At 35.3% G+C, this 15,157-nt stretch overlaps 1 protein-coding gene across 1 annotated transcript in view; it reads right to left on the bottom strand.

The window, feature by feature from the left end:
• Nucleotides 1-15,157, bottom strand: part of LOC150093024 (ras and EF-hand domain-containing protein-like) — a 261,389-nt gene that overhangs the window by 23,916 nt on the left and 222,316 nt on the right. The window contains exons 13-14 of the mRNA XM_090413512.1: nt 9,195-9,442; nt 4,524-4,605 (exon numbers count right to left, since the gene is read on the bottom strand). Coding sequence (XP_090269638.1) covers nt 4,524-4,605; nt 9,195-9,442 — 330 coding nt within the window. The remainder of the gene's footprint in view (nt 1-4,523; nt 4,606-9,194; nt 9,443-15,157) is intronic.

Below are 15,157 nucleotides of genomic sequence, written 5' to 3'. Positions count from 1 at the left end.
TTATAAATAGCTTTTGGATATGTTATGAAATTACCATCAAAATTATGATAGTACTACAACTATTAACTCCTATCAGTAGTTTATCCCTAAATGAATGACTGGATTCTCCACCATGACAATGTGCCCATTTACACATCATTCATTGTTTGATGACTCCTCGCTTCCAAAAACATATGACAGTCACCCCCTCCCCCCATTCATAATTGTTATTTGTGAGATCTCCAATATTGTGATCTTACATTTCACTTTCTAAGGAACTACTAATTGCATCAATCCAGTTAAATCTTGGTCTTCCTCTGAATCTTTTTTTCTCTATCCTGGCATCAAACAAACAAAAACTTTATTTTCCCATTTTGTTTAAGTCACCATACCATCTTTTAATTAAATCTTCTCATGCATCATAATAGAACATTAATAACGACAGACTCTTTTCTGATATCTTTATTTTTTAAATATCTGCTACCAACGAATGTACACATCCTCTTTTTCTTAGACCTCCATATCTGTATTCTCTAATCTTCAACTAATTTTTTTATTTCCAGCTCAACTTTAAGATCTATAAGTCAAATTAGTTTTAACACTGTCTTTTGTACTGGTAGCTTAGCGTTTGGGATAAGTTCTTTATCATATGAGATTTTTTTTCTCTCTATTATGTATCCACTGAGACTGCAGTGAATATTTTTCACTTACTGTTTATTTTCATAGTTTTCATCTTTTTTTTATTCCTGCTTTTAATATAAAATTTCTTATAGTAAATTTGTTATTCAGTTTATTTAAGCAAGTTAGAAGAATTATATTGGATTTATTTAAGAATATAAATGTCATCTGCATAGCTGAGTGTAGTATCTTCAATTTCAGTATCAGGTTTAATGCCACTTTCTTTCATGATAGGATGCATATAGATGATGATTAATAATTGGCACACCTGCTTTATACCTGATCTTAGATAAAGATCTTACATATGACCATCTTGTATATTCCTCAATTCTATGTACTCTGTTACAACTTAAGAAAATTACTGCATATAATGTCTCAATTACATCATATATATATATATATATATATATATAATATTGTATCTCTGAAGAGCTTGGTGGTTTATCATATGCCTTTTACAGACAAAGAATTGAAACTGCACAGCATATTTCTACTACTATGATAAGTAGGACAGTTGAAAATAAAAATAAAGAAATAATGTTATACAAATATATAAAGCTATCAAAACACACCCTGGAACATTGTACAAAATGTTCTTCTGATTTCTATGAGGAAATCTGTAGAGTCCATGAACTAATTAATGTACTTTCAGGACTTAGGAATGGTAGTTATGAGAAGAAGTTGAGGGAATGTAAATTGCAGAGTTTGTGGACAGATGGAGGAGAGGTAATATGATAAAGACATTTAAGTCAGTGAGTCAGTTTCATCAGATTAGTATGGACAGTGAGACTTCTTGGTGCCCATGATCCCAAAGAATGTTCTACTAAAGAAGAAATGGAGAATTTTTGAGTAATTAGAGAAGGCAGCTACTATGGTGTGTGTTTTTTGAAAACATATGGTGTGAGGTAGAGGCAAGCAAGACAGGTTATTTAGTGGGATGTTTCTATAAACATAGAGGGTGAAGATCAGGAGATGTTTAGGCAGTTGAGCTTGGCGAGTACAAAAAGAATGATTGTTATGGGAGATTTTTAACTATAGCAGTATAAATTGGGAAGAGGAAACTGCATGTAGTAGTAAGGGAATGGAATGTCTGGAATTCTTGAGAGACATATGTCTTAGACAACATGTAGTAAAAGGAACACAAATTCAAGAGTTTTAGATTTGGTCTGATTATAACCGAGATGGCATCTCTGTGCTGTTGGAGAGACTGACCATGTGATTTTGACTTGGAAGATGAACAGGGGAGAGGGATGGAGAGCAGATGTGTGAAGGATATGAGACTCAGGCCAGGAGTGTGTGACTGGTACGGTAATATGGTAAGGAGGGCAAAACTGGAATATGAGAAAAGATTGGCTGTGAGATCCAAAGAAAATCCTAAGGAATTCTTTCATTATGTGGCCAGTAGGAGGAGAAATGATTGTGGAAGAATGACACTCTTGGATAAAAACAGGAATAGAGTGACTAATGCAAAGGACATAGCAGAGTTGTTCAATGAACACTTTATTGGAGTATTTCATCCTGGAAAAGTAGATTTTAATACTAGAGGAATAAGGGGTTTGAGGCTTAGATGTGCAAGAAGAGAGTGTGTTTGAAATAAAGCAATGGGAATGGATGGGATTTCGCCATAAGGTTTGAGAGAAAATGTACTAAAGAACTGATAGCTCTGTTGACCTAGATTTTCAATGAAAGTCTGGCCATGGGAAAGCTGCCCCAAGGAGTGGAAGGGGGTGGTGATAAGATAGTGCCAATTGCATAAAGATGGTAGCAGATTGAAAGTGTCAAACTATAGACCAGTTTGTATTTCATCAGTAGTTGTTAAGATTGTGGAGAAATTAGTGAGGGATCATTTATAGCATTGGGCAGATGAGGGTAACGTACCTGTGAAAGTCTTCATTCTTCATGGAGTTGTTAAGAGGTGCACTTCTTTTAGTAATATGATTGCCTTTTATAATAAAGTGACCAGAATGGTTGATAAGGAAAAGGCATATTCTTCCATTTTTTTGGAATGATAAGCTGATATTTAAGTTGCAGCACATGGGTTTAGTGAACTGGATTCAGGATTGGCTATCTGATAAGTAACAGAGAGTTATGTATGATGGAGAAGTATCAAGGAAGCAGAAAGTTACAAGTGGGGTCACACAGGACTCAGTACTGGGACCTGTGTTGTTTAACTTTTATATCAATGACATTATCAATGAACTGAGAGGGAAATTTAGTTTGTTTGCAGATAATGTGAAGCTGGGAAGAGTTATTAGTAATAGTAGAGCTGTGGTAGCTCTGTAAGAGGATTTGAATAAACTGGACAGATGGGCAAACGAATGATGTATAAGTTTAATTCAGCTAAATGCGAAGTCTTGAAGTTTGGGATACTTCGATGGGAGGCTGCATACTCTGTTGGAGGAACTGTACTAGAGGAAGTGGGGGAGGCAAGGGATCTGGAGATGACGATTGATAGAAACCTGAAATTCAGGGAACATATTGCAAAGGTGGTGAAGGTAACCCAAAGGATTGCTGCAATACTGAAAAGGACAAGGACCAGCAGAAATAAAAGAGTTGTCATTCCAGTATAAAGCTCTAATCAGGCCACGCTTGGACTATTGTGTTCAAATTTTGTCTCCCAGGATTTGAAGGGAATAAATTAATTGTGAAAACAGTGCAGAGGCAGTTAACAGTAATGATATCAGGACTGTAGAATGTTAGTTATGAGGATAGGTTGAGGGAATGTGGACTGCAGATTTTGGTAGACAAAAGTCTCAATCATATCACTTCTAAACTGTTGAGAAGTAGGTACAAGTTTGACACTGGGAAGTTCTTTTGTTTGGAACAGGGGGAAATGGGCAAGGACAAGGGGGGAGGCTCATCCCTAGAAGTTATGAAAGGATGTTGTGAGCAAGGGGATAAGGAGTTGTTTTTTTTGCATGGAGGATGACTGAACCATAGAATACATTGCCTGATAGAGTGGTGAGCATGAACAGTTAATAGATTCAAAGAATGGTATGATAGACTTTATGTTTTCTAAGGTGGACCTCCACAATGAGTCTTGTGACTCCATGGAGGCCTAAATAATAATAATAGTACAGAAGGGATTGTTCATGTAGCAGAGTGAAATAGGGAGAGAGAGAAAACAGAAAATAATGAAAGGCTATCCCTGGAGGCTATATAAATGTGGTGAGCAAAAGAGAAGGAGATTTTTTACATTTCGAGTGCATTGCATTGTTAAAAGGTGGGGGGATGCTGAAGCATGGATGAGTTTAAATTTCAATACGATAGATATATATTGCTGTTTGAATGAGATTTTTCATGATGGGATCCACTGATTTTGTGGAGATATATTAATCATAATAATAATAATAAGAAGAAGAAAAAATCAATTATCCTAAAAATTTGGAAACCTTTGTAAACAAATTTTGCAGTTAATTAGCAAAACAGTGGAAGAAGTGAATATAAATGACAAAAATCTTCAGAAAATATTATGACATCTGCATGATGCACATAGAAGCACACCTATAAACAGGTGTTTATACATGCATGAGAACTATAAACTGCTGTGATTGTTTGAACTTGAAAGAAGGAATGAAGATTTTGCAAAACCAAGATAAATACTATATAACAAATGCATGATATTTATTATTATTATATGACATTTGCACCATTGAATCCTCCATGTACACACAACACCACTATCTATAATGTATATACTATCCACCAACTATGCAGTACATCACTATCCATTATCAACACACGATGCCATCTACTGCCCACTAATAGTATTTTTTTTATTTGTAAATTGCATGTGTTCTCTGTCTGATTTGCCTGCATTTTAATAATAATTTTATTATAAATATTAAAAATTTAATACCATTTACCTCTCTTGTCCAGCAGTATCCCATAATTGGACTGCTATATTCTGTCCATCTAATGTAAGATTTCTCATTTGAAAATCCACACCTTTGAATAAATAAGAAATTTCACTATGTAGATTAAAATAAAACCTTTTAAAATTATTTAATTCTAGAATATTATTTTTTATTGATAAAATAGCTATAACACAGATAGTCTTGCACTTCTTATGTGATGTTTGGTAGAGAAAATACACATCAACAGATAATAATTAATTACCCACATTTATTTAACTAGAGTCTATTCAGTCTGTGTTTATTTTCCTGCTGGTGAGCCTACATGGACATGCTTAGTATATTTCTTTGTGTCCATGAAGATGTCATCATCTTTTTGACCAAGATAAAGTTTGTATACTAAATTAGCTAAATAAATTTAGTCAGTTAATTAACTGTAGAGTATGCTTTCTCTACTAAACACCAATACAAGGGATAATCTATGTCTAAGCATTCATGCCAAATCTTTCAATTGTCCCTAATCAATGTATACTAATATTAATGATCTGTATAGAATATTTTCTTTAAACAACTTTTTATGCCATTGTTACAATGATCTCAATTACCTGTAGTTGCTAATAAAGTATTTTTATAGCTTTCATCTATGTAAAATGGCTATTATCAAAGCACATCAACTATAAAAGATTGTTGTTATTATTATTATTGTCATGATAACACTAAGTATCAATAATATTGTAGTTATAATATTGCTGTAACATTATTATTAAAATAGTAAAGTTACCAATAAGTGTGTTAATACTAATAATAATATTAGTATTGCTAGTGTCGTGAGTGAATCTAGTGGTATTTTTAAACTATGATAAGAAAACAGTGATTTAAATAGTTCAAGGAAGCTTTTTTCCTTATAACAGTGCTTAATTTATTTCATGCTTGATTCAAGTGTTCATCAGTAGCATTTGTTACCTTACATGTAAAAAAGAAGAATGAGAAAGTAAAAGTTGTAAGTCTGTTGCCACAGTATGATAGAGGTGAGATGAGACAGAGAGCTATGGTTGTGAATAAGTCAGTGCACATATTGTGCAAGAGGAATGGTATAGAGTTTGTGGATGTGTGGAGTGATTTTTGATGGACAGAAGGATTCATATAAAGTAGACTGCTTGCATTTGAATGAATTTGGGGTCAAGAAGTTTTGAGAAAGTGTTGTTCAGTGAGAGTTTGGAAATGCAAAGTCAGGAGGGAAACTAGAATGTTTAGGGAGGATGCAGGTGAGAGTGTGCCCAGGCAACTAGGAGATTAGTAAGCGGGAGAGTGATCGCATGTTGCTAAATGAATAAAATTAAGAACCTATCACCTTAGGTTCTTAATTTTAGTGGGCTAAGCAACACCAGTTGTAAGAGGTTGTGGGATGAAGGGGTATTGCAGTTTATATATACTAATGCCAGAAGTATTCAAAATAAGGGTGAGGAGTTTTGGGTGTTGGTTAACTCAAATTACCCAAAAGTTGAGTTAACCAACAACAACAACAAAATAGGCATTAGTGTAATTTGGTTGACCAAGGATGATATAGTCATAGGAAGAATGCAATGGATATAGTATTTTCAGATTCTATATCAGATAGATTTAGTAAAGCACCTGATCATGTTATTTATTTTAACTCTAGGGAATGTCTCAGTGAGATCCCAAAAGAACAGATCCAGGCAAGATAATTCTATTACAAAACATGTAGCAATTATAGACTGGTGGGTTTCTTTAGTTGGTGATCAAGGTACCATATTTACTTGAATATAACTGGCACTTTTGTTCCCAAAATTAAAGCTAAAAAATTGTGGTGCAAGATATATGTGGGGATTTTAGGAAAGTAAAGTTTTTAGGAAAAAACTGAAAATGGGTATGACTTACTAAGGATCTCCTATTCGCTATTGCTATTTCCGGCCTAGAGAGTGGTTTTCTTATGTGCATCCTACACAAATAGTGTCATCTTTCCCATAATTTCAAGCAAAAATTATGAGTAATTTAAAAGACCTTATATATATAATGAACAATCCTTCATGAATAGAAGTGAAAGCACAGCACTAAACAGACAGCAATGGTCGACCAGTAGAGATAGAGCAGCTATGAAGATGTGCATATGATTGGTGCGGTATTAACAAAAGATCGCGCGACCCAAAGATAAAAGCAAGCTGACAATTTTTGAGTTGAAATGCTAATTCTCTTCAACCAAATTCCATAATATCTGAAACTGTCATAACAACATTCACTATATATTTTTCAGTTTTAACTTGTTTACGAATTTTAACATGTTCGGTTGAATTTTATTGTTGCTTTGCATTTGAGCTGGTGGGCGGACTCACACACATCTAACTAAAAACAGTAGTTTTTAGTATTGCTAACTTTTACATGGAACATTTTGAGCAGCTTGCTCTAGATTCCTCTCCTTTAATACCCAAAGTCTGGCTTAGATACGTTGATGATGTTTTTACTTTCTGGCCCCATGGCCACCAGCCATTAGACACTTTCCTCAGCCACTGAAACAAAGAACACAAACGCATACAATTCACATTTGAGACTGAAAAGTGGAACACACTTCCGTTTTTAGATACATTCTCGCACGTCTTCCTTCTGGCAGTCTTTCTTTCACTGCTTACTGGAAACAGGCACATTCTGGCCAATATATAAATAAAAGCTCCTACCACCACCCAACAAAAAAACTAGGGGTCATTAATACACTAAAAAACAGGACTTGGAAGATTTGCTCCAATGAACAAGCACTTAAAGATGAATTAAAAGTTATCAGCAATACCTTCCTAAAAAATGGTTACAGCCAAAATACTATCAACAAAATTGTGTACAAGACCTCACTTAAAAACAAAAATAAACAAAACTACGATAAAACTGTAACCATTCCATACATTAAAGGGATATCAGACAAAATAAACAGAATAGTATAAAAATACGACCTTAAAGCCACCTTTAAACCTCCTTCAAAATTAAAGAACTTATTCAACTAATCCAAGGATCCACTCCCTCAGCTGGCCCACCCTGGAGTATACCATATTCACTGCACATGTAATTTGCCCTATACAGGGGAAACAGGACACACAATTCCTATCAGAAAACAGGAACATAAACGACACGTTAAATATAATAATATGGTCAAGCTGGTCTTTCTGATCATGCCATGAACACTTTACATAGAACTGACTGGAAAAGCACCTGTTGTTTACATCACACCAAAACATGGTATGAACGTAAATTGAAGGAAGCCTGTGAGATTCTTATCAATCACCCTAATCTTAACAATAATGATGATCTAAAAACCCCAAGCATATGGAAGGCACATATTCTACCACTTAACCTTTCTCCCTAAGAGTTAATTATAAATAGGACTATAGGTAATCCAAGATCCTAAATCTAATATAACAATTGTCATGTTAAATTAGGGCATCAGTTTTAATCTTACAAAACTATCTATATGAAAGAATGTTTCTCTGATGTTGTCTTAAATAGAATATAGCTTTGATGTAGTTAGTTTATTTTATTTCATTTATTTATTTATTGTAATTTTATTTTATTTTATTTTCACTAGCGGTCAGACCAGTAGAATAACCTTTGATCAAATCATTCTCTCTTCAGCATACTATGTGAAATGTAATTTAGCTTGTCTCTGTATATACATGTGTATAGACCTTAATATGAAGGTCGAAATGTCGGAAAATTAAAATAATTATTTATAACATGGTTGTTGAGTCCATAATTTGTCTATAACATTGTTATAAAATATGAACAAATTGCTAAAACATAACCTTCCTTTGGTAAACCCATGCTGCTCCTTGCAGAGTATAGCTCATTACCAGATATTCTGATAGGTTGGTAGTTATATACATCAGTTTTTGTGCCACCCTCATACAATGGAAATATCACACATTCCTTCTATTCCTGTGGTATCCTTCGTGAGTCTAAACTCAAGTTATACAAACATGTGAAAGGCCTAGCCAATTTGGCTGAACATTCCTTTAGCAAATATGCTGATGTTCCATCTGACAAATTCTTATCCAGGTTATGCAACAGCTCTTCAACCTCATTCTCACGTACCTCTAACTCTTCATCAAATGTAGCAGTAGCACTGTGCACCATGTTACATACACTGGTTGATACACCTTAGTAAAGTGAGCACTCATTAACTGAACAATCTCATTAGCTTCTGACAGTAGAGTACTATCTGAATTCAATAAAGTTATTCTTTCACATTCATCCATTCTTTCTTTCTTTCTTTTGTTTGTGGCATAATGATAAAATTCTTTTAGACTGCCTTTAGCTTGCATAGCCAATTTCTTTCATACTCCGATTTAGCTTTCCACACAATGTGCATTATTTTAATGGCCTGAGCTTTATATATTTCAAACTCCTCTCACTCTTATTCTCATGATATTCTTTTAACATCATCATCTTCTTGCGAATCGCTTGCTTACTAAGGTTGCACATCCATTTCACTCCCAACCTATTTATTCTTCTGTTGTAAATGTTTTAAGTTGAAGTTTACTCTTTCAAGCTTGTTAGTAGACACCAAACAAAATGATGATATATATTTTTTGCACACGGTGATTTCTTTGTGCAAAAATAAAAAGATTAACAGAAAGTAGAGGATGCTACAGAAAGGAGAAGCTCATAATGAAAAAAACTTACCAAGAGTAGAGTTAAGATTCTGCACAAATGTTCCTTTTGTCAAACGAAGAATAAAGGAGGACTTTCCAACAGCTGCATCACCTACAAATACAATTTTGTAAGTTCTGTCTGGGGATCCTGATGAGTACCTTTTCGATCTTCTTGAAGAAGAATCATGTTCTAATTTTTGGCTGATTTTGCTTTTACCTGTATATGATTTTAAAATTGGCTTAGGAGAAGACACTGGGGAAATTCTGTTCTGAGAAATCCTAGAAAGTATATTTTAAAGGAATGTATGTAACTATATTTATATTCCAGTATAGTATAGGTAGAAAGTCTCAAATCCAGAAATCCAAAAACTAAAACCGATAATAACCTAGCAATTCAAAGCACAGCATTCCATTAAAATAAATAAAGATGATGACTGACATTATGCATTATGTTCTGTTCTTTCACCATCTGCATTTCTTTATTATGTTTTCTCTCTCTCTCTCTCTCTCTCACCCCCCCCCCCCCTTCATCAAGGAAGATATACTATGACAATTAGTGGATTATTAAACATATATATTCACAACAATAAATAATTTTATTACTGCAAATATTTCAAACAGAAACTAACTGGTCATCATCAGTGCATCAACATTATCACAAGGTGAAGCTAGAACAAAGAATGTTAATCTGATTTACAGAGCTGAGCCACATGCGAGATGCCACCTAATGGTTGGTTATAATAAAATAAAATTACAATTAAGGCCCAAATTTAAATTAAGTGATTTTAATTAAAATTAAATTTATTTAAATAAATAAATGAAATGACAAGCATCATATTAAAAAAATGAGTAATTAGAATGGGAAGAACATTTATATGCTTTATACTAATGCCAGGAGTATCTGGAATAAGGGAGAGGAATTGGTGGCACAGATAGCATCAGCCTGACCAAAAATTATTGGGATCACTGAGACGTGGTTGACAGAAGAGGATATAATAACAGGAATAGAAGTCGCTGGGTACAGCATTTTTCGGCAGGATAGGAGGGGAAAGCATGGTGGTGGGGTACTGCTTATGATAAGTGACGACCTATGTCCTCTAAGAGTGGAGGCTTTGGAAGGAAGTGAGACAAATGATTTTGAGAGCATGTGGTGTGAGGTGGAGGTAGGCAAGACAGGATATTTAGTGGGGTGTTGCTACAGACCCAGGAGCACAGAGGATGGGGACCAGGAGATGTTTAGACAGTTAAGTTTGGCAAGTGCAAGAAGAATGATTGTTATGGGAGATTTAACTACAGCAGTATAAATTGGAGAGAGGAAGATGCATGTAGCAATAGGGGAATGGAATTTCTAGAATTCTTGAGGGACAAATGTCTTAGGCAACATGTAACAGAGGGAACAAGAGGTTCAAGAGTTTTGGATTTGGTTATAGCATCAGAAGAGTTGATAATAACTGAGATGACATCTCTCCCACCAGTTGGAGAGAGTGACCATATGGTTTTGACTTGGAAAATGAATAGACATGCAGGAGTATCAAAGAGACGGGAACTTATGTGGAATTATAAAGCACGTCAACTTCGGGAAGTTTCATGGAGGGAGGAATTGGAAGGCCAGGATATCATTAGTGCATGGGAAATTGTGAAAGAATATTTATTAGCAGCAATGGTAAGCTGTATTCCACAAGTGAAGAAGAGGACACAATTTGGAGTAAAGTGGATGACAAACAATATTAAACAGGAATTGCATGCAAAAAAGAGGCTATGGAAGAGATATAAGGAGACAGGTGAAGAGAAGATGCATGAAGAATATAAGACACAGGCCAGAAAAGTGACTAGTGTGGTAAGGAAGGCGAAACTGGAATATGAAAGGAGATTGGCCCTAAGATCCAAAGAAAATCCTAGAGAATTTTTTAGCTATGTGGCCAGTAGGAGGAGAAATGACTGTGGAAGAATGATATTGTGGGATAAAAATGGGAATAGAGTGAGTGATGCAGAGGACATAGTGGAATTGTTCAATGAGCACTTTATTGGAGTATTTCATCCCGGAGGAGTCAGTTTTAATGCTAGAGGGATAGGACAGGTTCGAGATTTAGAGGTACAGGAGGAGAGTGTGTTTCAGATACTGAGTACTCTGGATGTCAGTAAAGCTTTGGGACTGGATGGTATTTCACCACGAGTATTGAGAGAATAGATAGGGAACTGACAGCGGGAAAGGTACCCAGGGAATGGAAAGAAGGTAAGATAGTGAAATTGCATAAGGGTGGTAACAGACTGGAAGTGTCTAATTATAGGCCAATTTCTGTGCCATCAGTAGTTGTTAAGATCTTGGAGAAAGTAGTGAGGGACCGTATACAGCATTGGGCAGATGAGGGTAATGTTATCTGTGAGAGTCAACATGGATTTGTGAAAGGGCGCTCTTGTTTTAGCAATATGCTAGCCTTTTATAATAAAGTTACAAGAACATTAGTTGAGGGAAAGGCATATACCGCAATTTTCTTAGACTTAGCGAAGGCATTTGACAGGGTGCCACATGATAAGCTGATATTTAAGTTGCAGCACATGGGTCTGGATTGGTCAGATTGGTCAACTGGATTTAGGATTGGCTGTCTGATAGGTATCAGAGAGTTGTGTATGGTGGAGCAGTTTCCAGGAGGCAGAGGGTTACAAGTGTGGTCCCACAGGGCTTAGTACTAGGACCTATATTGTTTAACCTTTATATCAATGACATTGCCAGGATTGCAAGGGAATATTCAGTTGTTTGCAGATGATGCGAAGCTGGGAAGAATTATTAGTAATAGTGCAGATGTGGTAGCCCTGCAAGAGGATTTGAATAAGCTAGATAGATGGGCAAATGAATGGGGTGTCAGTTTAATGCAGCAAAATGTTTGAGGTTTGGGAAACATCGATGGGACACTGCATACTCTATGGGAGGAGTTATACCGGAGGAAGTAGGGGAGACAAGAGATCTGGGGTGATGATTGATAGAAACCTGAAATTTAGGGGACACATTGCAAAGGTGGTGAGGGTAACACGGAGAATTGCCAATAATGAGAAGGACACTGACCTGCAGAGATAAAACAGTTATCATTCCTTTGTATAAGACCCTGATCAGACCACACTTGGACTATTGTTCTCAGATTTGGTCCCCAAAATTTGATGGGGATAAATTAACTGTGCAAAGGGTACAAAGGCGGATAACAAAGATGGTTTCAGGACTGTACAATGATAGTTATGAGGATCAGCTGATGGAATGTGGACTGCAGAGTTTGATGGATAGAAGAAGGAGAGGCGATATGATTGAGACTTTTAAACTGTTGAGAGGTGGTTACACGGTTGGCACTTAGGAGGCCTTTCGCTTGGTTGAACAGCGGGAAGGAGTGATGACAAGAGGCCATCCCTGGAAGTTACGAAAGGAAACTGTGAGCAAGAGGGTTAGGAGTGGTTTCTTTGCATGGAGGGTGGTTAAACCATCGAATGCATTGCCTGATGGAGTGGTGAGAGCGAGAACGGTCAATAAGTTTAAGGAGTGGTATGACAGACTTTGTGTTTCTTGGGGGGGGACCCCCTTTGATGAGTCTTGACAGACTTTTTGTTCTTAGGAAGGACCTCCCACGATGAGTCTTTTGACTCCATGGAGGCCTGAATAATAATAATAATAAAGAACATGCTACTGCTTGCCATTTATGAGCGTGAGCCTCTTCGAAATCTTGGTAACAGATAGCCACTCATTCTGATTTAAGTTTCTTCCATGCTAAGCAAGGCCAGCATGGAACAAAATCTTCTCCTGGTTACTATCCACTAAAGATAAATAGACCTTTCTCTCCCCCCTGGTATTTACCAAGTTCAGTGTGTGAGTGCCTCCATTCTTACTTTGGACAAATAGGACGTTCTATTGAACAGCAATCCTTGCTCAGCATGGAGTGGACACTGACCATGATATCCTATGGTCCAACACCTGTCTTTTACATCAGTGCAGGTTTAGGTTTGAGCAGTTATTTAAAGAGTGTTGAAGCACTTTTACATTGCCCAAACTTAAATCAGAATGACTGTCTATTCATGGCCAGGATTCGGGAGAGTCTCATCCTCATAAATGGCAAACAATAGTGTGTTCTCTACATTCAAATTATTATTATTTTTTAATATAATGCTTGTCATTTCTTTATTTATTTAGATAAGTTTAATTCAAATCACATAATTTAAATTTGAGCCATTGTAATCTTATTTTATTGTAACTGTCTCCACTTGATAGCATCCAGCACATGGCTCAGCTCTGTAAAGAGGATTAACATTCTTTGTTCTAGCTTCACCTTGTGATTATGCTGCTGCACTGATGATGCGCAGTCAGTTTCTGGTTGAAATATTTACAATAATAAAATTATTTATTCTTGTGAATATGTATGTTTAATAAACCATTTTTAGCATGCTACAACTGCTATTAAAAATTCAATTATCATAATTAGTTTCTTGAACTAATTTTCTAGCAATACATTAAGCATTTACCCTTATGTTTTATTTATTGAAACATATATACTGTTGAAAAACCAGAAAACTCAACTTCCAAAGATTTTGGATTGAGGACTGTTACTGGCTTATTAAGTGATATTACAACTGCATATGCTTGGATTATTAAGTGACATTAACACTATATATAATTTTTCTCGGAAAAATATACAAAAAAAAACTTAAACCAGGCATTTCTTTTGATTTCTACTATTAAAAAACATGACATTAGATCATGCAGTTTCATTTCTCATCTCAAATGAGAAATTTATATTTAGGGAAATATAAACTATTTGGAAATATCTCATACTGTGAGATGCAGTCTGATATTGTTGTGTAAGCATATTGTCATTTGAAACACGGACTAATATCATTGAAGAAATTAATGCAAATAATAAGCTATATAAAAAACTACTTTTTGGATAGCCAAAAGATGGAGCAGAAGGCAACAGATAAGAATATCAAACCGGTGTTCCTGCACTAAAGCTATGGAAACAGGTTAATTAAAAAAAAAGCAGCTTACAAACAACTACAACAATAATCTTGTTTTGATTAGATCAATCTTCTAGAATTGTAGTAGATATCACCAAACTCCCACTTGCCTATTGGCATCTTTGGATATCTTATCAAATAAGTGCTCTGGTTTCTTCTTCTTTCTCATCTATCAGATGATGGGTTGAGGTCCCTATGAACAAATTTTTGCCATCTGACTCTATCTCTGGTCATCTCAGTCATCTCTTCCTCTTTCTCTCTGAAGCTTGATAATCGTGACCTTTCCTTTAAAACTGTAGCCAAGTTCTTTTTGGTCTGCTTCTTGATCGGCTTACTCCAATGATTCCATTAAAGACTATGTTATCTTCTTTATAGTTTAATTCATGTTTGATTTCCTCATTTGTTTTGTGTTCTGACAAGTAAGGCTTATTTATTTTTCTTAAGCATTTCATTTCAAATACTCTGATTTTCTGTATTTCTTTCTGATTAAGTTTTCATGTCTCAGAAATCAAAAAGAAATCAGTTATTATTATACTTTTCCAACATCTTCATGGTGTCCAAAGGCTTACTGTGGACAGTGAAGCCTTTGGACTTCATAACATTATACTCACAATGCCTATTATACTACTAACTGAAATATGCTGAAAATACACATATAACCACCTCTTGCAAAACGATTCTAGTCATTAAGCACTTTCCAAAAAAATAAAAAATAAAAATAAAATAAAATAAAAAACTGTAGTCCTTACATTTTTGCTAATCACACTCTTGTTCCGTATGCCAGGGGCAATGTCCTTGCTTTCTTGCCCTTCTTACTATGTATTGAAAATTTTGTTCTCCATATGCAGTATAAAATCCCCTTAATAACATATAAGTCATCTTTTCCACTTATAAACCACATCTTATAACCCACAAAACCTCAGTTTATTCTTATAAGTAACATTCCACAAGCCTGTCACCATCTATTACTTCCTTATTCCATAAAAATACGGGTGACCAAATCTT

The sequence above is a fragment of the Typopeltis vanoorti genome, chromosome 24 (assembly GCF_054136105.1).
Source record: "Typopeltis vanoorti isolate ZY-2024b chromosome 24, IOZ_Tvanoo_1.0, whole genome shotgun sequence".
NCBI classification, from domain to species: domain Eukaryota; kingdom Metazoa; phylum Arthropoda; class Arachnida; order Uropygi; family Thelyphonidae; genus Typopeltis; species Typopeltis vanoorti.
Note: the sequence above shows the minus strand (reverse complement) of the source record. Positions and strands in the feature narration are given on the sequence as shown.